Source organism: Mobula birostris, chromosome 11 (assembly GCF_030028105.1).
Source record: "Mobula birostris isolate sMobBir1 chromosome 11, sMobBir1.hap1, whole genome shotgun sequence".
Lineage (NCBI taxonomy): Eukaryota > Metazoa > Chordata > Chondrichthyes > Myliobatiformes > Myliobatidae > Mobula > Mobula birostris.
This window is the reverse complement of record NC_092380.1, coordinates 90,379,079-90,405,650: the sequence shown is the minus strand read 5'-3', so window position 1 is coordinate 90,405,650 and position 26,572 is coordinate 90,379,079. Positions and strand designations below refer to the sequence as shown.

General features: G+C 38.4%; 1 protein-coding gene across 2 annotated transcripts in view; it reads left to right on the top strand.

Annotated features, from left to right (window-relative positions):
• Positions 1–26,572, top strand: part of ext2 (exostosin glycosyltransferase 2) — a 164,969-nt gene that overhangs the window by 120,941 nt on the left and 17,456 nt on the right. For both annotated transcript variants that reach the window (XM_072272694.1, XM_072272695.1), the window contains one exon: positions 8,937–9,103. In XM_072272694.1, coding sequence (XP_072128795.1) covers positions 8,937–9,103 — 167 coding nt within the window. The remainder of the gene's footprint in view (positions 1–8,936; positions 9,104–26,572) is intronic.

Genomic DNA, 26,572 nt, shown 5'->3' with positions numbered 1-26,572 from the left:
CACGTGGTCTTCTGGGTGCTCTGGTTTCCTCCTACAGTCCAAAGACATACTGGTTAGCAGGTTAATTTCTCATTGTAAATTGTCCTGTGATTAGGCTAGGTTAACTAGATATGTATTTATTTATTTATTGAGATACAGCTTGGAAATAGGTGCTTCCAGCCGTTCGAGCCGTGTCGCCTAGCAACCCCCAACTTAACCTAACGCGTTTGCTGGGTTGCCGGGTGGTGCGGCTGATTGGGCCCGAAGTGCCTGTTCCACACTGATCACTGGAGAAACGTTTGTTGCTGCAGATTTCTAGCATTGGCAGAATCTGTTTATGGTATGGTATTATATTGACATTGGTAAATTGGTGTATTATTTGTCACGTAATGAGGTACAGTACAATGAAAATTTTCTTGTCATCCATACAGTACACTGAGATAGTTCAAGTGAAGATCAATAACAGAATGTAGAATAGTGTTGCTGCTACAGAGTAAGTGCATGCAGACAATAAGGTGCAAGGCCATGAAGAGGTAGATTTTGAGGTCAAGATTTCTTATTGCCCATGAAGTATTGAGTAGTCATATAAAAACAGGATATAAGTTGCCTTTAAGCTTGGTAGTGCATGATTTAAGTCTTTTGTGTCTTTGAGATAAGGAGCAGAGAGGATGTCTGCATTGGGAGGAGTCTCCAGAATGGCATTGAACAGAAGGTAAAAAAAAAAATGGCAATAAATAGATCCTATTCAGGTTGACAGTCTGTGCAGTGAGTTACTGCAGGAATTCCACAGGATGAAATGCCATATTTCCAAACTAGGTTGGATTGTGAAGGTGGAAGAGGTTGTAAGAAGACTTCAAGGTGGTATGGAACGAGCTGAATGAGTGGGTAAAAATCACAATAGATGATGAGGTCATCCACTTTAATGGACATAACAGAAAAGCAGAGTATTTGTTAAAACTTCAAAGTTGGGGCAGTGTTGTTCAAAAGGACTTGGATTTGCTTGTACGCGAGTCACTGAAGACCAACATGCAGCCGGTAGTTAGGGCAAATGGGTTAGGAAGTCTCATTTCAATTCAACAAGGTCTTGGTGAGACCACACCTGAAGAATTGCCTCCTTAATTAAGAAGTTGTATACAGTTATGTATGCCATCAGTTAATCAGGGCAGCCACTTATTGGGAGCAACTCTTAAAGAACTCTTAAAGTACTGTAATAGTATTGATAGTGTTCTAATTTGTTTTGTATTTCATGTAAATATATATTTTGTCTCTTTTATATATTTTTAAGTATTTACGTGACACTTTGGATAACTGGGGCAGCCACATAATTGATCCAAAATATACTGGTCATGAAGTGTCACAATTAACTGGAATCCAGTGCATTTATTTTAAAGGGTGTGTTTCAAAGGAGTTTCACTGATGTACTTCCAGAGGTGGTGGGTGCATCCATTGATGAATAATTAAGCAGGCTGGGTCTGTATCCCTTAAAATTTAAAAGAGTGAGGGCAGAGCTCATCTCATTGTAACCTGGAAAGTTATTGAAGTATTTGACAGGCAAATTACAGGGAAAATATTTCCCTTCCACAGGAGTCCAGTATCAGAGGGCACAATCTGAGATTAAATGCTAAATTCTCTATGGCAGTTAAGAATTTTCTTCATTCAAGGTGGTACATTGTTGGAATTCTCTACTCCTAATGCTTGTGAATGTTTAGTCATAATGTGCATTCAAAACATAGGCTGCTAGATTTCTAGGTATAGGAAAATAGAGGTAGAAATAGTGCCAAGTAGATCAGCCATGATTTTAACGAATAAAAGGCCAGATTGGAAGAGCCTTATTGGCTACCTGTTCTGCTATATTAATACAGTGACATTTAAACAAGGAAATACTGAAGCAGTTGTTGATGTGATACCAATTTTGTTTGCCTTTGCCAGTGTAATCAGTTTTGAATTGCTATGAAATCTCATTAATGTTAATCTTTATTGAGTGAGATATAACTGTTGTTAAGTGCAGTCAGCCAAATCACCACAGAGCCAGTTAGAGGTCCTGTTAAAAAAAATACTCGATTCCTTCAAGGTAGTTTAAATTCCATGGACTCCGTGTGCACAATTTAGTTATTTTGCACTCAGTGGCCACTTTATTAAATACACCTGTACAGCTCATGAATGCAAATATTTAATCAGCCAATCATATGGCAGCAACTCAGTGCATAAAAGCATGTAGACGTGGTCAAGAGGTTCTGTTGTGGTTCAAACCAAATATCAAAATGGGGAAGAAATATGATCTAAGTGACTTTGACCATGGAAAAAAGGGGTGCCAAAAGGGGTGAGTATCTCAAAGTGCTGATCTCGGATTTTGATGTACAACAGTTTTGAGTTTAAAGAGAATGATACAAGAAACATCCAGTTAGCAGTATTTTCATGGACTGAAAAGCCTTGCTAATGAGAGAGGTCAGAGGGGAATGGCCAGACTGTTTCAAGCTGACACGAAAGCGATCATAACTCAAATAACCACGTGTTACAACAGTGGTGTGCAGAAGAGCATCTCTGAATGCACACCACGATTATACCCTGTTCATGTCAAACCTTGAAGTGGATGGGCTACAGCAGCAGAAAACCAAACCCTCATTGGCCTCTTTATTAGATACAGGGTGAAATGGCCACTGAGTGTATTTTGGCCAATGCTATAATGCACCCCTAGTGTCGCCATTGCTTAACTTTGATCTCTTGCTTAAAAGGTTACAGATATTAGAACTTTTTTCTGATTTATTGTTAAAATTACTCATGCATCTTGATAGTGATAAATAGAAACAATTTAATTAGCTTTTCGATTCAAGGTTATGACAAATTGGAAGAGTAGGCGGAACTGGAAATAAAACTGGGTAACATTAATAATAAAGCATACTAGCAGGAGAGTATTGAGATATTTCCTACCTTTGGTAAATGAGAAACGTAATCAGCTTGAATGCGCGATAAAAAGCAATAAGGGAAATCATTCATATGTTAGTCCTCTTAAAATATATAATAGTCTTATTAGAGATTGGACTAATCATATTGGCAATTGAAGATGAGTTCTCTGAATATTTTAAGGACAATTTGCTAGAATTAATTTGAGATTACCTGGTAAAGATTCCTCTGGGGAGAACTGTGCATAATAGAGTTCCACCTTCAATTTTACATTAAGAAACTCAGTATAAAATAAAGGCTTTGAAGTTAAATTCATTTGCACAGGTGTGAAGAGAAAGTTGCATTGGTGAATTGAAAATCTGAATTATAAATCAAAAACTGAGCCATGGTAAATAATTAAAGAAATACTTCATAATTTTTCAATGACATATAGCATTGTGAAGCAAGGACCTTACAATAAAATATAATTTCTCTCATTGCAGACAATGGTATATTGGGGTTGTTGTCTGATAGAGAGGGAAAGATTATTTCCAATGTGTTGTCTTTATATTGAATATACCTGATCCCTCAGTGTAAAGTTGCTCATTTCCATCAATTATCTTGCCCCTTCCTATCTCTAAATTTCAGTTCAACAGCATTCTAAGAACTGCTTGAACTCTTTAGAGTTTTCCATTCCTTTTGCAAGACCTGAGGCTTGTGTAATTTAGATACCAGACTGTGAAATTCCCCTTGAAGCAGTTCTGTGTCCTGGCAAAAAGTAAAATTCTTCTGTTGTCTCTCAAAATACTGTTTATAACTTAATTTTTGCTCACCAGATCAAATTGTTTAATGCCACTTTTACTACTTGGCATGTTAGGGAGTGTTAGAAATTCAAATAGTGTTTGGTAGTAGCTCTACTGTGCTGTTTAGAGAGAAGGTAGATTAACAGCAGCCTTAATAAAATGGAGCATTCTCTTAATTTTGCAGATCCATGCAATGAAAATTAGTAGTTTTTTCTTTGGAATCATTAGAGCAGCTACCAGCAAATGGTTTGCAAATATCAAATCAAAACTGCAGATGTTAGAAATGTAATACAGAACCAGGAAATGCTACAAACACTCAAGCCAGACAGTATCTGTAGAAACAATTATTATTTCAGATCTAGGATCCTTTGTCAGAATCAGAAAAGAGAGAAAAAAAATTAGTAATGAGTAACAAAGTGGGAACGCATGGAGAGAGTTAGGGAATAACTCTCATAGAGTGAGGAAAGATGGGTAAATGTGGCAGATGAGATCGGATTAAATTTCTTTGTGTTTCATGTGCTGCAAATAGGCCATGCGCAGAGCCAGACTGTACAATTAAAGCAGAAGAATTGGCCAAAATGATAGAAATTGTCAATTTTGATACAGAAAGAAAGGAATAGAGCAATGCACAGTTCCTGAGGTCACTGAGGCAGCAAAGAATGCCTGTTGTATTGTGACTAGTGAAAAGCCACATGCAAATATTTATTAGACCATAAGATATAAGAGCAAAATTAGGCCATTCAGCCCATCGAGCCCACTTCACCATTTCATCATGGCTGATCCCGCATCCCATTCAACCCCATACATCTACCCTCTCACCATATCCCTTGATGCCCCAACCAATCATGAAACTATCAACTTCTACTTTGAATATACCCATGGACTTGGCCTCCACCGTAGTCTGTGGTAGAGCATTCCACAGACGCGCCATTCTTTGACGAAAAAATTCCTCCTTACTTCCATTGTAAAAGGTTGCCCCTCAATTTTGAGGCTGTGCCTCTAGTTCTGGATACCCTCACTAGAGGAAACATCCTCTCGTCATCCATCTTATCTCGTCCTTTCAGCATTTAGTAGATTTCAATGAGACCCCTCCCACCACCCCACCTCCCGCATTCTTCTAAATTCCAGTGAGTTCAGGCCATAAGCTGCCAAATGCTTCTCATGTTAACTCTTCGTTCCTGGATCTTTTATGGATTAAAAGAATTCTTAAAACAGTATTGATCAGACTGTTAATTAAAAGCATGTGATGTTTTGGTGATTCTAAATTTTCACTTTAATGTTGTAGATTGTGTCGAAGCAATCTGCCAGTAATTTAGTCAAGAGCAGGAAATGATATTTTTGCATAACTATTTTTTTGCATGTGGCCTCCCTGCTGCCAGGGTAGGTTGGTGTTACACTTCTGAATGAGCTGTGCTCCTGGTTGGATCTTTAACTCATCTAGCTGCCATCCTTAGGCTCCAGTGATAAGTGTAGTTGTTAGTGTAAGCATAATGAATTTAAAATCAAAGTATTGAGTTGGGATGTTATGTTGAAGTTATATAAGATGAGGCCTAATTTTGGAGTATGGTGTGCAGTTCTTGTCGCATACCTACTGGAAAGATATCAATAAGATAGAAAGAGTGCAGAGAAATTTTACAAGATGTTGCTGGGACTTGAGGCCCTGAGTTATGGGGAAAATGTTGAATTGGTTAGGACTTTTATTCTCTCAAGCACAGGAAATTGAGAGAAGATTTGATAGAGGTATACAGCATTGAGGGGTAGCCAAACTCTTAGCCAGAACAAAGATAGCATTATATGACGCTTGTGTCACCAGCATACTGCTGTACGGCAGCAAGACCTGGACCACATATGCTAAACAAGAGAGAAGCCTCAATAGTTTCCATTTAAGGTGCCTTCATCACATCTTGGGTATCTCCAGGAGAGAAAGAGTACCTGATACTGAGATTCTCTTTAGTGCCAGCCTCCCTAGCATGTACGCCCTGCTCAGGCAGCGTAGGCTGCGCTGGCTCGGCCACATTCGCCACATGTAGCATCCCAAAAGACATCTCTACGGTAAGCTAGCTTCAGGCAAGAGAACAGCTGGCTGCTCGTAACTTCACTATGGGGATGCCTGCAAGCAGGACATGAAGGCACTGACCATCAACACTGAGTCCTGGGAGCAACTTGCAGCCAACCGAACCAGGAGGAGAGGACATCTTCAAATAACACCTTAATTCAGGCGAAGAAAATTTCTTGAAAAGTGTCAGAATACAGACAGGCCCATACAAAGGAATGCTGCAGCTCCAGCAGAGCTGAGGCCACCTACAGATGCGATCTTCGCAACAGAGATTGCCACTCTCGCATTGGTCTCATCAGCCACAGACCAACAACTTAGATGGCTCGGGTGCAGCATCCATTGTTGATCTCGATCAGCAGAGGGCCACCATAGATTAAGTAAATGTGAGCAGACTTGTTCCACCAAGGATAGGTGAGACTAGAGTGGAGCTCATAGGTTAAGTATTTAAGGGGAACTTCACTCAGAGGATGGTGAGAATGTGGAACAAGGTGCCAACAGAAGTGGTGGATGCAGGTTTCATTTAAACATTTAAGAAAATTTTGGATAGGTACATGAATAAGAGAAGCATGGAGGGCCTATGGTCTGGGTACAGATCTGTAGGACTAGACAGAATAATAGTTCAGCATAGACTAGATAGACTGAAGGACCTGTTTCTGTGCTGTAGCATTCTATGACTCTATGATTTTGATAGTACCCAGGAGATACATAATATCATTCATTATGCCCATTGATGTTTGAATTTTCCACACCTCCAGTTCCTATATTTTGACTGCTCTAACAGGAAATATGGCCACACTGAATCCCAATAAAGCTGGTTGCAGGAGGTTACTCAGTTGCAAGCTACAAAACATGTTCATGAAGTCTGAGTTCCATTGCCATGTTTAGGCACAAGTAAAAGAACCTAGCTAGGATTGTATTTGAAGCATGAAATCGAACATTCATTTAGCAAAACATTTTGTTGCTGGACCAGCCCAACAGCTGGTAGGATATGCCCTAGTGATGTAGATCCTAATGGTGCAAGCCTCTCAATGTGCTCAAAAACAGAGACTATATAACATTATGTATATAATAAATAGATTTCACCACAATCTTGTGTGGCCTAGAGGCTACAGCCAGGATGCAGCATTCACCTCTTGATAGAATTCTCCCTTGTACAAAAGGCATGAAGAAAAATATGTGGATATTTGAACCATTTCATATCCAAAAGCAGATAACCTAAGCTGTGACCTTACAGTACAAGGCTGTTCCGTATGGAGTGAGCAAGCAATCCATGGCAGTGTGCTGATTACTGAAGTCTAACATTTGATGGTTGTTGAACATGATGAATCCTACATACAGGATCTATTGGGGGAAAACTCTATCTTTAGACTACCATAGAATGTTTTTGTTATATATTTAATATTAGTCTTTTTGTCATTTACCAGAGTTTGTATTATACATGTCAAAAATTTATTGATTCAAATGATGTTGGCTGCAATGTAGTTACATGATTGTAAATTATGTAGATTATCCATATATGCGCAAATGTATTTGATTAAAAATCAAAAGTTTATCAACATTAATCTTTTTGGAGTGTAAGGACATGTAGAGATAAAATGTTAAGTGTGTGCAAAGCAAATAAAGAAACACTCCTGTTGTGAAAAAGGCTATTGAACATATTTCAGCCTGGGGTCCTATGGCTTTCCTTTATCCAAACTAGCTCTGAAAGAGCTTTTACACGCTTTTCCTAGGCAATAAGCCATTGCAGGAAATGAGCCTGGAACTTGAAGGTATGTAACTGTACAGTAGTTGCCACTTGTGTCCAAACTAAAGAAATGCAGTCCCTTCGGAAAAATTTTATTTACGTTCACTGGTGTTTATGGGCATCAAAGCAAGATTCACCAAGGTTTTAATTTATGTGCTGAGGTTACTATTTTGAATGCACAGAGGGGAAAAGAGTGGGAATAAAGAGGGCCTTTTCTGGTTGCCTGCCGGTGTCTGGTAGTATTCCACAGGGATTGGTGTCGGAACCACTGTTGTTCAATGTTAAAAATCAGTGACTTGAATGATGGAAATGACGGCTTTGTGGCCCAGTTTGCAGATGATACAACAAAAGATGGAAGGACAGGTGGTGTTGAGGAAGCAGGGAGTCTGCAGAAGGGCTTGGACAGATTAGGGGTATGGGCAAAGAAGTGGCAGATGGTATATCGTGTAGGGAAGAGTGCTGTCATGCACTTTGGTAGAAAGATTAAAGGCATAGACTATTTTCTAAATGGGAAAAAATTTCAGCAATCAGAGGTGCAAAGCAACCTGGGATTCCCCACAGGTTAACTTGCAATTTGAGTTGGTGATAAGGAAGGCAAATACAATGAGCATTCATTTTAAGAGGACTAGGATATAAGAGCACTTTATAAGTCATTGTGCAGACTGCACTTGGAGTATTATGAGCAGTTTTGGGCCCCTTGACTAAGAAGGGATGTGCTGGCATTGGAGGGAGTTCAGAGGAGGTTCACAAAAATTATCCCAGGAATGAAATGGTTAATGTAAAGTAATTTTTAATATTTACTAATTTTTACTATTTTTAATAATAATAATAATTTAAATATTACAAATATTTAATATTTGTAATCCAGGGAGCGGGAAGCGCAGAATCAAATATCGCTGTGATGATTGTATGTTCTAGTATCAATTGTTTGACGACAATAAAGTATAAACTATGTATGAATAGCATTTGATGTCTGTGGGCATGTACTTGCGGGAGTTTAAAAGAATGAGACATTCTTTGAAACATATCAAATATTGAAAGGCCTAGACAGAGTAGGTGTGGAGAGCATTTTCCCTATAGTGGGGGAGGCTAAGATCAGAGGGAACATCCTCAGGACATGAGGACGTCCCTTTAGAGCAGAGATGAAGAGGAATTTCTTCAGCCAGAGAGTGGTGAATCTGTGGAATTCATTGCCACAGACAGCTATGGAGGCAGAGTCAGTGGGTATATTTAAAGTGGAGTAAAGGCATCAAAGGTTACAGTGAGAAGGCAGAATAGTGGGCTTGTAAGGGAGAATAATTAATAGAATGGTGGAACAGAGTTGATAGGCTGAATTGCCTAATTCTGCTCCTCTTGTCTTACTGTCTTATGGAATGGTAGGAGAGATGATTATGCCCATATTGCAGAAAGAGAAGGGGAATTTGTTTTACATTTATATGAGAAACTTCAGTAACAATGTTAGCTTTTCTTCCAGAGTCAGCATGGCCCAAGATTGGAGTACCTCTCAAAGTTGTAAGGACTAAAGAAAACAAGCTGAGTAACAGATTCTTTCCTTATGATGAAATTGAAACCGAAGCTGTCCTGGCGATAGATGATGATATCATCATGTTGACATCAGATGAATTGCAGTTTGGTTACGAGGTAAGACTTTTCACTCTATCTATTACTTTGGTTCAGATATATTTAAAAAGATCAAAGAAATATCTTTTTTTGGCATGTCTTGGTATCACACAGAGAATTGTGGTTCCCACATCATGTAAAGTATTCGTACGCAAGTAATAAATGTAAGAGGGAGCTACTTTATGCACCAATTTATGACTCTAATCTTGTGGTATTATTTATTCCATTTACCAAACAAAACCACTTTGAAATGGCTATGATTACAGTATTTGATCCATGCTCCTTTGTTTCTGAAAAGATTGGCCAACTTAGCCATTTTGTTCACAAGTATGAGTGAGTTGTTACCTTTTACCAGATTTGTGGAATGTTTAAATATTATTGCAAAAAATATGTTTGTCACTTTTCCTACAGGTAAACACACATTCTGATCCCAATACACATAAAATGTCACATGTTATCATAAAATGAACATGGCACTGGAAGAATATATCTACTAAGCTTCTGAGGAACATGGATGAGCAGAAATAGTGCTGTATTGAGAAATGAGCAGAGTGGTTCCATTGTTGGCTTTGTGCTGAACAACCAGTAGGTGGGAGGTGGGGAATTCAGCCACAGAGTGCTATGAAGACCAAGGGTGTATATAAGCCAGAGATTGATAGGTTCTTGATTGATAAGGGAGTTGAGGGTTACAGGAAGAATGTTGGATCATAGGGCTAAAAAATTAATCAGTCATAACTGAATGGCACTGTTTCAGAACAGTACAGACTTGATGGGCTAAATGGCCTAATTCTGCTCCTAATTCTTAAGAGACTTCCTTTAATTAATGCCAAGGCGATTTCCAGCTTAGGACGTTATTCAAGGGAATAAAAGAGAGAGTTAAGTACAAGAGTATATAGAATTGTAGAGTTTAGAGAAGCAAAGCTCAAGCTGGAACTAAATTGAAAATTGCACTTTTCTTGAATCACAATGTAATCTGAAGCTTCACCAATCACTGGAAATTAAATCAGCTTTAGATGGACAAAATTCAGTATCTAAAATAGTTGCAGACTTCCTCATTCTAAATGAATGATGATTTCACTAACCTAATGAGCAATTATCCTACAAGCCCACTACAGATCAACTTAATTGCACAAAACCCAACATGTGGTTAAAGAATGGGATTTTCAGCATTGAGGGGAATGTGTTAATTTTTAAATGATGAAGAATTAGTTGATATATGAAATTAAGTAAATTAGCTCATTTTATAAGTATTTAACGTAATTTACCTTGTAAGAAATAAGTGAATTAGATTCTTAAGAAATTCCTCCGTTCCACATAATAGTCTTAGTTTGGATAAAAAGCATGGACCAATTAGAGGGGTAGGAAGGGAATGAATGAGTAGAATGGCGGAAGGGGGGAGATAGGAAATGAAAATGAACTTTACAGTAAAGAGACAATAGAAAGGAAATATTCTTAGTGAAGAATGATGGTGGAGGAAGTATTTTGAAAATGACAACAAAGTGGACATCTTGTTATGGTTTCACCATTCTGGAAATAGTGCATGGTCGGTGAATTGTGAAGTATAGGGAACATTTGAAAATGCATGTTTTTATTAGGTTTGAGAAATTACGTTCTTGTTCCTTCCATATACAGGTTTAAAAACTGCATTTAAGTATTGCAGTTCTATGCTGACATCCCTTTATAGAGTAAATTTATGTTTCTGAAGGATCATTCAATAAGATAGCATTCAACTGAGATGCCATACTGGTCATTTTATTATGAGCTTTTTTATGTTGTCATGTCACCCTGAGAATCAGGGAACATAGTCTTAGTTTAACATACATGTTTTAGTGATTTACTAAGAAGCTGAGTTTCGAATCTGATTGAGTCGGGAGGAGTGCCTTGTTATACCAATAATACCTCTGTAGGTCTGTTACTTTTCAAAGGAGGAAAGAAAATTAATTCAATCCAACATGTAAGCAGTTATAAATGCCAAGATTTTAAACAGAATTTCTTAATGAAAAGTAGCAGAAAAGCATTTAGAATTACATCATTTTAAATACAGAATCCTGGCACAACTTGTAAAATGGTTTTCATTTCAAAATTGGAGGTAATTTAGGAGCTAGCTAAATTGTTTCTGTATGTTGTATTTTGTGTATGATTGACTAACGGTTAAAGTGTTAGATAATACTGGAGCCCTAGGTAAAATGAGCGCTACTAGATTAATCTAAAAAGCCAAAGAAAATAAAATCTTAAAAATTAAAAAGAATGATTACTCCTGCCTGAAACATTGCACTTCCTTTCCCTTTGAGGTGCAGACCTTCCCGCAGTTCAGTTTCAGTGTTTACTGTTTCATTTTAATTTGCACAAAATAGCACACATGAGTGAAAAGCTGCCAGTTTTGCTTCTTTAATAAAACTATTCATTAAGTTTGTTAGAAGAAATATAAAATGAAGAATATATCAAAACCTGCTGGTTACATTTCTTGCAGGATATCCTAATTTTCCCTCTAGCAAAATAAGCTGAATAGTGTTAATGTGCTTGACTGGCAATAAATGCATTTTGCATCATATTTTCTTTTTTTATGCTGTTTTGTTTTGGCAAGGTAATAAAGGCCTCTTTTGTACCTATTTAACCAACCCTTTCTGTACCTATAGGCTCACAAAAAATATTGCAGCACTCCAAATATTTCCTGAAGGGCTTAATGTAACAGATGCAGGGAAGGAAAAGCAGATTGTTACCTGTTTGACAGGGTACGAAACGCATAATTTAAAGGGTTATTGTGCTGCTACATTATTCACTTGACATGAACATTGACTGGAATTTAATGTTACATTTTTACAGCTGGATTTTACTTGTATCTAAATCAAGTAACACAAAATAAAAATGGTTGTTAGTACAGAATCTGTAGGAGTTGTCACGTATGTATACATTATTGAGGGTCCCATGTACATGTTTGTTCACATTTATCATCAAGCATTGTTTGTATAAATGCTGCAACTATATATTTACACTGTCATCACTTGTTACATGGAAAGTAAAGAATGAAGAAATGGAATTGAGTTCCTCAGCATTGTTTTCCATAACCAAATAATGATCTAACATTCAGATAAATACTTTACAACTTACCAATAAGAGGTTTATTACAATAAAAATTTCAAAGGAAACTAAAATAAGTACTTAAGTTTGCAAGTTTAAGCAGAAATGGCATGTGTTAATCTAAACTTTGTCTCATTCAATTAACTGATTGCCGCTGATAACATTTTCTTTTCGTGAAGTGACGTGCAGTATAGCTGGCATGGAATATATGTGGATAACTATGTGGATATTTATTCGTACTCTTCTCCTGTGCCTTGCTAATGATCCTTTTATGATTCCTTGCATCACTTGGAACTTGTCATGAGTAGAATCACTTTGTTATGTGTATAGATAAATACCATCAGGGAGGATTGATTCTTCATTAAATACATAAGCCCTGTGTCTTTGGCAATTTATAAATTGCTGTGCCCTTTTATGCATACTAAAGGTAATTTGAGAATGCTGGTATTTCTCATGAATTGAGGTTAATCTCAGTTATAGCCTCTGTGAGGCCCTTCGTTGTTTGAGGTCGACCATGGATGTTGCGTCCCAGCTGGCTACATGATGCATAAGCCAGCACTGTACGATATGGAAAGCAAGCTTTTGCTCACGTAACAGGCGTCCCCTCTCCATGCAGCTGAGAAATCCAAAGGAACGGCAGAGACCGATACAGTTTTGCACTGGAGTTGACAGTCAAGGTTGAACTCAATGTAAGACTTGAGCTCCGAATTATTCCTCAGGGTTTACTCCCGAAGCCATTCCCATGAGTGGGTATAGCTGCAAGAGAGTGGAGGTTTGAGATGAGAGTTTTCTTTCTCCTGGATGAGCTGCCAACCACAGCTGATGAGCCCTATGTGTCTGAAGCAACTGGTTTTAAGGTGCCAGTAACCCACCTTTGCCCATTTCTTCTATCAATAGAAATAGTTGTGCTGGGTTCAGTAGCTAAGTCTTACGTGAAGGCCAAGAGGTGTACTTAGCTGTCAGAAGCTATTTGAGACACACACCATTGGAAGCATTTAGTATGCAGTGGGAGCTTATCCCCACTATCTCCCCCAACTATAGCAAACTTGGCCTCTATAAAACACCTACAGCATAGTGCATAATTTTGGATATTGCTTGAAAGTCGTTTCTATAATAGCAGTGACAGGTTGAAACATCATCTGTCTTAAGAAGGAATATAGAATGTAATCTCAATACTAGAATAGATATTGTGTTTAAAAAATCTGGACATGTGTACTCTGCAGAGCGAGTGTCTTGAGTAGCCAGTAAAATTCTAGGTAGAGAAAAAAAATCATGATCTGGTACTGAATGGCACGAATGGTACCTGTCATTTCTCAGCTGAACAGTTGTCCATTGAATTAAATATGGTGCAATCATCAGCAGGCATCTCCACTTCTAATCTTACAGTGGTTCGAAGATAAATAGTGAAATGGTAAAAATGACTAAGGTCAAGGCATTGATCAAAACTAGCACAGAAAACTTAAATAGTTAAAACAAAAGTTCAGACCACTCTTTGTAGGTTAATTAAGTCATAAGTAAGAGAGGGAATCCATCAATTTTTCTTTCACCTACGGGAATGTTAAGATATTGACCAAAGATGTTATTCAGGTACATTTGCAGAGTGTTTCTGAACTATAGTTGGCATTATAATTGCACAACTTGAGCTAATAAGAGAGTGAGGTAGTGTGCATATTTCTGTGATGATGCAGCCATACACAGTAGCAAATTGCTACTAAATCTCTGAATGTCAAAAACAGTACTTTATTTGACGGTATTCCCAGCACTTTCATTAGTGTATGGTGTTGGAGCTCTTGTCATTCAAATGGCAAAACCTGTAGTTAACGTTTTTCCTGATGCTCCAATTTGAGGAGAGCTATTTTCTAACATGCAGCAGTATAATCTTCAATATAATATATATTTAAAAACCTGCATATAAATTTGAGGTTTTTATGAATATATCTGAAAACAAGCTAGAGCTTGTTAATCCATCTTTTAGTAAGCTGAGACATTTTCCATTGGTACATATCAAGGAATGAAATTGGATGTTATTAAGCAATATCACATAAATGTGTTTCAAGACTCATCAATATGGTTAATGAACTATTTTCTGAAATGATTCAGCAAATTCAGAGTGTATTAAGGGATTGATAATAAATGCCAGTCTTGCTCAGGATTAAATAAATCTTAATTGGACCATCACGTAGATTATGGGACTAAAGCACAGGTGAGGTGTTAAAGTCTCTCCTGATTCTCCATCCCACTTTTAGCCACCTATGAGTCTTCGGGGAAGATTATGGAGTACTTGTCACATATATGGATACATGCAGCCTGAACAATGCACAAGAAACCTGATAGCTGCTGCTCAGATAATTAATACCACAGCCAGAATCCCCAAGCTTTCAACTCCTCCTTCACCAGCAACCCATAACTCAATCTGGAAGGATAATATGTAATGTATGGGATCACCTTCGCCTTCCGCTACATCGAATCACATACTATTCTGATTTAAAACTACAGCGTCGCCTCATAGCTCCTAAGCAATAAATACTGTACACATAAAGTTAAACACCATTAGGATTATCTTCCTTCAAGTCAGGGAATCATGGCAGTACCTCACACCTATAATCAGGAAAATTAGAAATGTGCATTCAGTCCTCTTTCCAGTGACACCTACATATCATAAAATAACTTTTACAAATGTTTCTGAAATTTAAAACAGAAGGAACCTGTAGTTAATGTACTCATAAGTACCTCACCTGACTTATGAAAATCCAGCTTCAGGAAATAGTTTCATGGTATTCATTGATGAAGTGTTTACAGTAAACCCATTAGTTTAATTATTGATAACGTTATTCAATGAAATGAAGAATTGTAACAAGGGTACGCTATATTACATGGGTTATTGTAGAAAACTGATATTTTTTACTTATGGACAGTTCGCAGTAAAAATCCTTGTGTAACTTGGGGACTAACCTATATTTAAGCCGTGCCATTCATCAGCATCTCCACTGCCACATTAATTGGGTGGAGTATAGTACTGATCAACAACTAACTTCTTCTGGACCAGCCTGAGAAGCCCAGGGTCAGATGGTGCAGAATTCGTCGACAAGGAAGGAGGATCTTTCATTCAGTTAGCACCAATGCAGTGATCACTATGGAAAATGAGTAAATCTGGGACTAGTCCAGGGAAAGAAGCCCAGCTGTCAGGAAAGGAGCATGAATCAACCCAGATAAGTGTGAAGTGGCTCATTTTGGTAGGTCAAATTTGAAGACAGAATACAGTATTAATGGTAAGACTCTTGACATTGTGGAGAATCAGAGAGATCTTGGGGTCCGTGCCCATAGACACTCAACCTGTGCAGGTTGACAGTGTTGTTAAGAAGGCGTATGGTTTGTTGGCACTCATTAACCATGGGACTGAGTTCATACGAGGTAATGCTACAGCTATGTAAAACCTTGGTTAGACCCCACTTGAAGTACTGTGTTAAGTTCTGGTCACCTCACTACAGGAAGCATGTGGATACTATAGAGAAAGTGCAGAGGAGATTTACAAGGATGGTGCCTGGATTAGAGAATATGCCTTATGAGAAGAGGTTGAGTGAAATTGGCCTTTTCTCCTTGGAGTGATGGAGGATGAGAGGTGACCTGATAGAGATGTATAAGATGATGAGAGGCATTGATTGTGTGGATAGCCAGAGGCTTTTCCCCAGAAATGTCTAACACAAGGGGGCATAGCTTTAAGGTGCTTGGAAGTAGGTACAGAGGGGATGTCAGGGGTAAGTTTTTCACACGGTGGTGGGTGCGTGGAATGCACTGCTGGCGATGACCATGGAGGCAGATACAATAGGGTCTTTTAAAAGACGTTTAGATAAGTACATGGAACTTAGAAAATGGAGGGCTATGCAGTAGGGTAATTCTAGGCAGTTTCTAGAGTAGGTTACATGGTCGGCACAACATTGTGGACCAAAGGGCCTGTAATGTGCTGTAGATTTCTGTGTTCTATGTTCTATGAATCATGGATAAATTCAGGGTTAGAGTCATATATAAGCCAAAATAAGAGTGATTAGAAAGCTGAGAGTGTGCAGGGCCATTGGGAGTGGTGACGATTGGAGCTTGTGGTTCAGATGATTGAGAATCTTCAGTTCGGATGGTGAGGGTGGATGCAGGATTGGGGTCAGTGTACTCATGGATGCTTGGATGTGATAAGATGATGTTCAAAGGTATGCTGGTAAGTGACTTAAAAACTAAATCCATATGCTTGGTGAAATCCCTTCTGTCGAACTGGAAAGTGGTAACAACATGAAAGTGTGTTCAGGCTTTGAATGCCCAGTGTTCAAGGCAATGTGAGCTAATGACTGCTAACATTCTGAAATATATATTGCATCAGACATTGTTATTATGTCTACATCCAGTAGGAAAAATTAGTAATTTAAACAAATATGATTTGCAGCTGGAAGTGCCTGACCCAATTTTGATTTGGTGCAATTTGTTCCAGAAACCATTATTGCATTTTATTTCAATGATTTTCCTATGTACAGTGCTGGAAAATTTACAAGAGCAAATTTTAAGATGTACATTTTCCCAGTTAACTGCAGGCTAAATAATTTTCTCAACCTTTAGGAAGCTGAGGGAATGCACCACCTTTGTCCCTGACACTTCCAGTATCTGATCTGTGCGTCTAAGTCTCAGCATTTTGTTACTCAACACTACCTGTGGATTTGGATACTCTTCCTCCAAACCATCATTTCTTAAGCCGATAACATGCCATTCCCTTGCTTTGTTACCTCTAAACTACCCCTGAATTCATCCACAAACAAGAGAAAATCTGCAGATGCTGGAAATCCAAAGCAACACACACAAAATGCTGGAGGAACTCAGCAGGCTAGGCAGAAAGTATGGAAAAGAGTGCAGTCAACACTTCGGTCCGAGACCCTTCAGCATGACTAGAATTTATCCTTAACAGTTTTAGTACAAATCTGCAATTTTTTCTTTGCTTGTTACTGTTCACTTTTTCTGGTTGCTCCAATGCCTATCCTGAAGTACATTAGCTACAAATTGGAAGCCACTTCCCATGCCGCTAAGTCAGGAATGCACCGTATCTATGAATGCAAGTCTGTTTCCTTTTTCAAAGTCCCAGGATTTCTGCCAGCTAATTCCTGAGCTGTTTTGTATAATTTTGGCAAAATTATGGAGTATAATGCCAATGACATGTATGCTATGTGTGAAAAGAGTCATAAAGTAGATGCATTGTTATTTGACCATTGCTTAGAGTTACCTAGAACTGAAGTCAACTGAAAAAGCAGATGCTTCTGCTTAAAGCAGTTTCTGAGTGGGTGGAAAGCATAGTGCATGTACATATGAACAGACCACAGATATGGCTGTAAAACTCTGTCCCTTGGCCACTCAATAAACCAGATTGTATCAGCTGCAAATTAATACTCCTGCCAGAAATTTGTTTTACACAGCTGAATGTAATAGCCTGAAGGTTGAAGAATTCAAGAAATTATTTTACAATCTTGCACTTTTAGATCAACAAATTGTATAGCACTTGCATAAATATTCCCTCAATTGATGAAAAGTTTGTCATTAACCTTTGATTTTATTGAAATCTGGATTAAAATAATCTGGTGAATCTATATCATGTGCTTATTTTGCAAACTGCTTTGCAAAATCTTATCAAATATTAATATTAAGTTATAAAGTTTCTAGAAGGCAAGTTTGGTTAATGGAGAGACAATACTGCAGGTGCTGAAATATGGAGCACACATAAAACACTGGAAGGATTTAGCAGATTGAGCAACATCTGTAGAAGGAAACGGGCAGTTGGGTTGAATTGAGACCCTTCTAGATGAACGATCTCAACCCAAAACATTGTCTGTTCATTTCCCTCCATTGATGCTGTCTGATTCACTGAGTTCCTCCACTGTTTTGTGTTGTCAGTTGGTTAATGTACATTGTACTAGGCACATGAAGCAGAAAGATAACAGGTTTGAACTCCAGGTGCCTTTTAGATTTCTGCGCTGGATGCAATTTCAGTATGAGTAATTTATGTCCAGCCCTTGATAACTTTTTGTAGTCCATTAATGATAGTTGATGTAAACTTTTGGTGGGTCCTTGCTACTTTTGAAACATTTTTCAACAAAACATGGAAGGGAAATTAAAGGAAAATCTGATTTTATGTAGTTTCAAAGAACCCTATCCTACAGCTCCAGCATAATGAAAAGTGTCACCAGAAATGTACAGATGTTTTGTTTTCTTGCTGGTAGGGAATGGGTGACGAGTCCAAGTGAACTTGTTGCACATTTGATCGAAAACCCGAGCACTTTTCTGATAAATTTTTGACCAATCAATAATGTGGTTCTTGCTCCTACAGGAATGGTTAAGGCAGATTGCTTTCCAAAGAAAGTTAAGTACAGTTGCAAAAATAAAAATTTGTGAACCCTTCACAATTACCTGTTTTTCTGCATTAATTATTCATAAAATGTGGTCTGATCTTCATCTAAGTCACCGTAATACACAAGCACAATCTGCTTAAGCTAATAACACACAAAACTGTACTTTTCATGTCTTCAATGAACATATTGTTTAATCATTCACAGTCACAGCACCGAACGTTTCCTGTAGCTGCTGATCAGACTAGCACAACGGCGAGGAGGATCATCCTCTATACAGGGCCGGATTAAGCTAGTGCGGGGCCTGTAGCATATGTTATAAAGGGGCCCTAAATTTTAAAAATGCTCATAAGTATTAAAACATAAATTATTTACTTGCATAGTAAAGTAATTCAATTTTTTCATTTGCTATACAGCCAGATAATACGACAACTGTCTGACACTTCAGTAATAGTATTACTTACATCAATTTCAAATATCAAAAGTAACAGAACCACAATTTAAAAGTTAGATTTTCTAGATTTAGCATGAGTAAATTTGTTGATGATACTGGAAATGTCTATTTCATGCAGAAGTTCATGTTCAATGCTTAATAGAGTGAGATTGTTCAATCTGTTTTGACCCATGGTGCTCGTTAGTTCATTTTAATCCTTTTCAGTTTTGAAAATGAGCGTTCTCCACTGCAGTTGGTAACCATGAATGACAAATAGATGCACAAGGCATTTTCTACATTTGGAAAACATGACTCCAAAGAATTGTCAGTTATCAAACAGTACAACTGTAACTCTACAAGGTCTTGTTTGGTGCCAATATGAGGAGCAAGATCAGTTTTCAACAGTTCAGTAAGCTGCAGAAATTCTTCATTAAGACTTTGTTCCAGATCTTCCAGATATGATTTAATAAGATTTGATGACCTCTTTACAATCTCTTCAGGTGTAAACGACTGTAACTGATGAAGGAATCTAAAAACACCATTCACCTTTAGATAAACTTTCTGCCTTTTTGACAGGGCAGAAAGTAAGCTGTCTATAATGGCAAGAAATGTTCAGCTTTTAAACTTCTGAGAAGGCATTTGAGATTCAACAAGTGGATCAAGAGTGCTGGAACCACTGAAATCATCATATGCGCAATTTTGTTTGTGTTTTCTTCGAGTCTGCTGTTGATAATCTTCACACTTAATCAGATCCTTGGCTTTTTGCTCAGTGTCTGAAAAAGTAGACCGCATAACTTGAATATATCCATGCAAGGATTCATAGAGTGCACAAGCTGTGTTCAAGTCTTGGCCAGAAGATTGCGAAGAAGAACTGGTCATTTGAAAACGCTGTAATACTTGATCCCACAATATGACCATTATTCCTATTTCCAGCTTCATGGTTGAAAGTAGTCCATGAGCCTGTTGTTGACACTGCCTTCTGATCATTGTTATTTGAAATGTCATCCAAGACTTGCTTTATTGCAGAAAAGCTGTGTAAAAGTGCTTTTGTTGCATCTGCACAAGCTGACCAACTGGTATCTGACATTCTTTTCACAATGGACAAATGAGCACCACCATCAGATAATGCAGCAGAAAGGAGATCCCACTGATAAGTAGAAGCAGAAAAAAAAATGTGTACAGGCTTTCTGCAAATTGTCAAGAAGCATTAATTTTCTTTCGACATTCAGCAGCACATTTCAGCTAAGTAGCTGTATCAACAAAGACTAGTGAACAATAACAGATTTATGTGACTGTTGTGGCTATGAGTGCATGTGGATCACATGCACTCAACAACCAACTAGGAATAGTGTTCTGAATATTATCTGTTTAGTTGCTTATTGAAACTCATTTCAGTTGGGAAATACAGGTTGAAGCTTACAGTCTAATCCGATCTTGTATGTTTCTGAGCTGGTTCGAACTACCCAAAATCAGGGGAAAAAAATGAGGAATCATGAACTGGGTCACATAAAGCTGTTGAGTCGCACATCACTTGTCGCAGGCTCACCGCAGCGGCGCACCCTCCAGCAGCGTAACAGCACACACTGCAGCGGCTTGGGAGCGTGGGAGATCGCACAAAGGTCACAGCAAGGAGCCAACGTGCCTGCACACACATACCATGCAGCATGCAGCTCCCCCAACATGAAAACAGCAGTGTTGCCAGATCGTCGTGAGAATATGGTGAGATGCCGATTTCACCAGACTGCAGCTTGCAAGCATTTAGTGCGGGGCCCGTAGCATTTGCTACTTTTGCTACTAGGTTAATCCGGCACTGCCTCCATACAAAACTGCTTAAGTTCATCAATGTTTCTGGAATGCCTTGCATGTACAGCCATCTCTGGTCATGCCACAGCATCTGAATTGGGTTAAAATCTGGACTCTGACTTGACCATTCCAAAACACACATTTTCATCAACCGTTCTGTTGTTGATTTACTCTTGCTTTTCCGATCATTGTCTTGTTGCATCCGACTTTAATTACGAGGGGTGATTGATAAGTTCATGGCCTAAGGTAGAAGGAGTCAATTTTAGAAAATCTGGCACATTTATTTTTCAACATGGTCCCCTCCTACATGTACACACTTAGTCCAGCAGTCGTGGAGCATACGGATCCCTTCTTTGTAGAAGTGGTCCACAGCAAGGGTAATTATAAGTTCGTGGCCTAAGGTAGAAGGAGATGAGTTATTAACTTCAAACTTTCTGCATTATCACTCAAAGAGTTGAACTGCACATGCATGTAACGAGAGAGTCTTGGACCTCCCGGTGGTCCACAGCAGAGGTGATTGATAAGTTCATGGCCTAAGGTAGAAGGAGATGAGTTTTACAGCTCTCATTACATGCACGTGCGGTTCAACTCTTTGAGTGAAAATGCAGAAAGTTTGAAGTTAATAACTCATCTCCTACCTTAGGCCACGAATGTTTCAATCACCCCTGCTATGGACCACTTCTGGAGGTCCAAGACACCGACTTCTACAAAGAAGGGATCCATATGCTCCAGGACCACGGGACTAAGTGTGTAAATGTAGGAAAAATAAATGTGCCTAGGTTTTCTAAAATTGACTCATTCTACCTTAGGCCACAAACTTATCAATCACCCCTTCAAGCTTTTCAGGTAACAGTCTGCTACCCTGACACTTTCCTGTAAAATATCTTGATACAATTTTGAATTCATTGTTTCCTCAATGATTGCAAGCTTTCTCGGCCCTGAGCAGCGAAGTGCCACCATGCTTCAAAGTTGGGAGAGGTTTTGGTGTTGGTGTTTTTCCTCAAAACATACCAGTATGTATTTCAGCCAAAAGTTCAACTTTTGTCTCATCTGTCCACAGAACATTGTTCCAGAAGTGTTGTGGAACATCCAGGTGGTCATTTGCAAAATTGAGAAGTGCAGCAATGTTATTTTTCAAGGGCAGTGGTTTCCTCCATTGTTAAGTGTTTTTCTGATAGTGGACACATGAACAGAGACTTTAGCAAGTTTTACAGATTTCTGCAGGTCTTTTTTTGTTTCCTTTGGGTTCTTTTTCACCTCCTTCAGCATTGCACGTTATGCTCTTGGTGTGATCGTTGCAGGACGCCCACTCCTAGGGAGAGTAGCAGCAGTACTGAATTTCTTCCATTTGTAGATAATTTCTCTTACTGTGGACTGATGAACACTCAAGTCTTTAGAAATGCTTTTGTGGCCCTTTCCATCTGCATGCTTCTCTACAATTCTTCTTCTGATGTCCTCTGAAAGTTGTTTTGGTCGAGGCATGGTGCACATAAACAGATCTTTCTTGAGAAGAGCAGGCTCTATCAGTAACCTGACTTTTTGTGTCTTTTTTATAGGGCAGGGCACCTCTACAACCCACACACCTCCAATCTCATCTCATTGATTGGAACATCTGACTCCATATAGTTTTTATAGAAGGCATTACCCCAGAGGTTCCCATACTTTCTTAAACCTAGACTGTGATTGTTTAAATGGTGTACTCAGTATTGATAAGAAGAAGTAGAATTGTTTGTGTGTTATTAGTTTAGGCAGATTGTGTTTGTCTATTATTGTGACAGATGAAGATCAGACTATATTTTATGAGTAATCAATGCAGAAAACCAGGTGTTTGCAAAGGGTTCACAAGCTTTTTCTTGCAACTGTAGGACTGGAAGGAAGCTTGTATCAAATAAATCCAACGATACCAGTTGGGCATAAACAACAGTAAATACAAGTTTATACAAGTAGTCTCCTCTTCTGTAAATACAATTTAATTCTATGTAATTACAGGTAAATATAACCCCTTAGAGAGTCATGCATTTTTTCTGAGTGTGGGAAGCCTGATGCTGATTATCTCACTAGGATATGTATAAAATTTAACTCAATGCATGGAAGAAATATATTCAAATGCAAAAACAAACTGTTGTCTTGAAAATTGGCATATTATTTATGTTCCTGATTATAACAATGTCAATTGCAACTGCTGGGAAATACATTCTACCCTCAAGCTAGATTTTCTGAATCATAATCACATGTGCTAACAAACTTTATACAAGTTGAACTACAGCTGTGCATTCACCTGGAGCCACTTAAGACAATTTTGGCAATTTTAAAAATAAATCAGTGAACTGAGATATTTAAAATAATATTATACTGTGACTTATTTAAAAGGTTGGCCCTTTTTATCCATAACTATTTTAGCTTATTGTGTGTATTCAAAAGACAAACTGTTGCAATTTTGCTGTCGGTCATACTTTTTGGCACATGGAAACTCTTCTTTATCCTAAGGCTGGGACCCTACATAAGTTGAAACATTTCCTCACTGCCCAGAAAAATAAAAGGCGGGCTATTCAGCCAATTAGTGGAATCTTTATTGACTTGTCATTGATTCACACTCCATACTCAATTCTCATGGAGTTTAACTTGTAGTTTTGCGCAGGGCACAAGTGCCCATTTCACCCATGAGCAAACCTGTGACCAATGGTGTTAGAGCAATGGGAGGCACTCAGAAAAAAATTCCAGGAGTTGAGAGTGAAGATTTTCTACAAATACTCTTGGATAATAAGGAGAGTATGATCAGGCAAAAGGACTTCATTGTTGGGATACACAATAAGGAGGTTTTCATATTGCATTAAAATTGGTTGACAATGAGAAAGTTTGAGGGAATACAAATTTTGGATTTTCTTGTCATTTGAAGAGAGCGGTAGCAAACAAAATTATTCCAAGGAATTGTCAGATAATGCATTTGTGAAAAAGTACTGAAACAGGGAATGTATAATAAATAGAATACTGAGAGTCCTTGGGAAACCTTGGAATGTTAATCCATTGGTCCTTGATGATATGAGGATAGATTGAAAAGCTGATTTAAAAAGACACACAAAAGGTTTTCTTTATTAGTTGACATTGAAGAACTAAATAAGTACGATTTGTGGCACAGTTTAAATACTACATATTGTACTGGTCATCATGTTGCAGGGAAGTTGTGCACTGGGGAGGCTCTAAAGTATATTTACAAGGATGTTGCTGAAACTGAACATATTTTGCTGCAAGGAGCAATTAAGATAGCTGAGGTTATTTTCTTTGAAATAAGGGAGGCTAGTGAGGACAATTGAGTCATGGGACCCAGGTTAAAATGGAAAGGACCTTGTTTTCTATGTGAAGGGGTCAAACATCAAAGGGGAGATTTTTTTTCTCTTCCAAAATGTGGTGGGGTTTTGGAATTCACTTGAAATGAAAAGATGGTAGTAGCAAAAGCATATTACATTTTAAAGGTATATAGATATGTTCTTGAGGCAAAGCCTACGGTGTTATGATCTAGTTCTGGATTGCCCTCTTTTGACTGGTATAGATAAGATTGGGCAAATGGCCTCAGTGGTAATTTTTTTTTCTCTTTACCACATAAACATTTTTCTGACCAATCAGCATCTTAAATAGGCAAGACATACCTCATTAGTTTTTTTTATTTTAGTAAGATTTTTAACAAATGGTTCAGAAAGGAATAGAAAAGCAGCATAGAGGAGATATGCCTTAGAAAATATGATCCACTCTTTTTCATGTATGGGACATGTTACGAAATTGAAAGTGAAGAGCGTTTGTGGGAAGTACGTTTTTTTTCAGTCCCTCAGACAGTTTCTGCAAGCAGAGCTATAGCTATAAGCATATTATTGGTTCACCAAAAAAATAGAGTGTCTAGGACCACGGTCTCAGCAGGCAAGGACATTTCTTTAGAACAGAGATAATGAGGCGTTGCTTTAGCCAGAGGATGGTGAATCTCTGGAATTCATTGCCACAGATGGCTATGGAGGACAAGTAATTGGTTATATTTAAAGCAGAGGTTCTTGATTAGTAAGGGCAGCAAAGGTTCCAAGGCTACATTCACAAAGTGCTGCATGAACTCAGCAAGACAGGCAGCATCAATGGAAGTTTATAAACTGTCACCGTTTGGGTGAAGACAACAGAATAAAAAGGTGGGGGGGGGGCAGAAGGAGGATAGCTAGAAGGTGATAGGTAAAGCCAGATGGGTAGGAAAAGAAAAAGGCTGGAGGGGAAAGAATCTAATAGGAGAGGAGAGTCAACCATAGAAAAAAGGGAGGTGGAGGAGATCCAGAGGAAGGAGATAGGCAGGTGAGAAAAGGCCAGGGGCCAGAGTGGGGAACAGAAAAAGAGGAGAGGGAGAGGGTTTTTTTTCCGGATGTAGAAATCGGTATTCATGCCATCAGGTTGGAGGAGAAGGCAAGATGGGCATTGTGAAGGAAAATAAATCAACCATGATCAAAAAGGCAGAGCAGACTTGATGGGCTGAATAGCCTAATTCTTCTCCTGTGTCTTATGGTTTAATAAATTCACTTCAATAATTCATTGTATGTTTCTGCTATTGAAACCCCTTTCTACTGGGTGTCTCTGGAAATGCAGCTTGTTAGCCCCTTCCTAACAGCCACTGGATTCTGTGATGAGGAAGCTACCTTTCTCAGGTTCCGTATGTCTAGCGTGTGTATGACTGTGGTCCTGTCAAACCCATGAGGTTGGAACGTCTCGCCCACCCAAATTCTGGTTCATATGAATGCTGTGAGATGTACTGCCTACCCCCCCACCCCCCGCAATCGCCTGTCAGCAAGAAATAACAGATCATACACTCCATACAGTTATAAAGAAAGTATATTTATGAACACTAATTTAACCAAAGAGATATTGAAGAAGAAAAAAACAAGAAGGACCCTTTATAATTAAACAAATGTGCACAAAAGTTGGAGCTCATCTTGAAGTTGTCTGTAACTCATGTGCTGGGCTCTCTGTCTGCATGAAAGCATGCACCACCTTCCAAATGTCACTCGAAATCCATCTCGAACACACGGGCTCTCCCATGGGAGTATTGTTCCTTCCTCCTTGAAGCCATTCATCTGCACAAAGCACCTTGTGCATCTTCCCTCCTGTCTTCTCTCAGCTCCCGCCAAAAAGTCCTCAATCCACACCAGTTCCCTCACAAAATAATCCTTTCCGCCCAGCGTTCTCTAGAACCTTCTCCCATTTCCACCATCCTGATTAGTTGACACCACAGTCCTAAATTGAATAACAAAGGCCCGTATCTCAGCTCAATCCCAAACAACCTGAAAACAGAACAGACTGCTCTTACAGAACTGCTAAAATGAAATACCTACAGCATAACAGTGAAAATCTTAACCAGGGAATTACACTGTTTTTATGGGGTATTTCCAGCAGATGTAATAAGATGCTGTATAAAAAAAGATATCCTTAAAATAAGAAGTAAACCAGTCTATTGTCTTTTAAATCTTTTCTTCCAAATTATTGAAAATGTCATGCATTACTTTGATTTGAATAGATTCACAAAATTTAGTTTAACAGCCTCACATCGAGGTATTTTAGAGAATGTGATTATGCTGTTGTGATTATGCAGTTTTGGGTCTGTGTGTGGTTTTAAACTTGTATCATTGATCTGCTGGTTTAAGTTAAGAATATAAATGATATGGAATATTTTTTGTTCCACAATATTGTTTTGATTGAACATCGTACAATTACTAGAGTGGGGGAGAAACTATAGCTTTGCATTTTAACCACAGAAATAGAGCAGATAAATCTGTTTAAAAAATG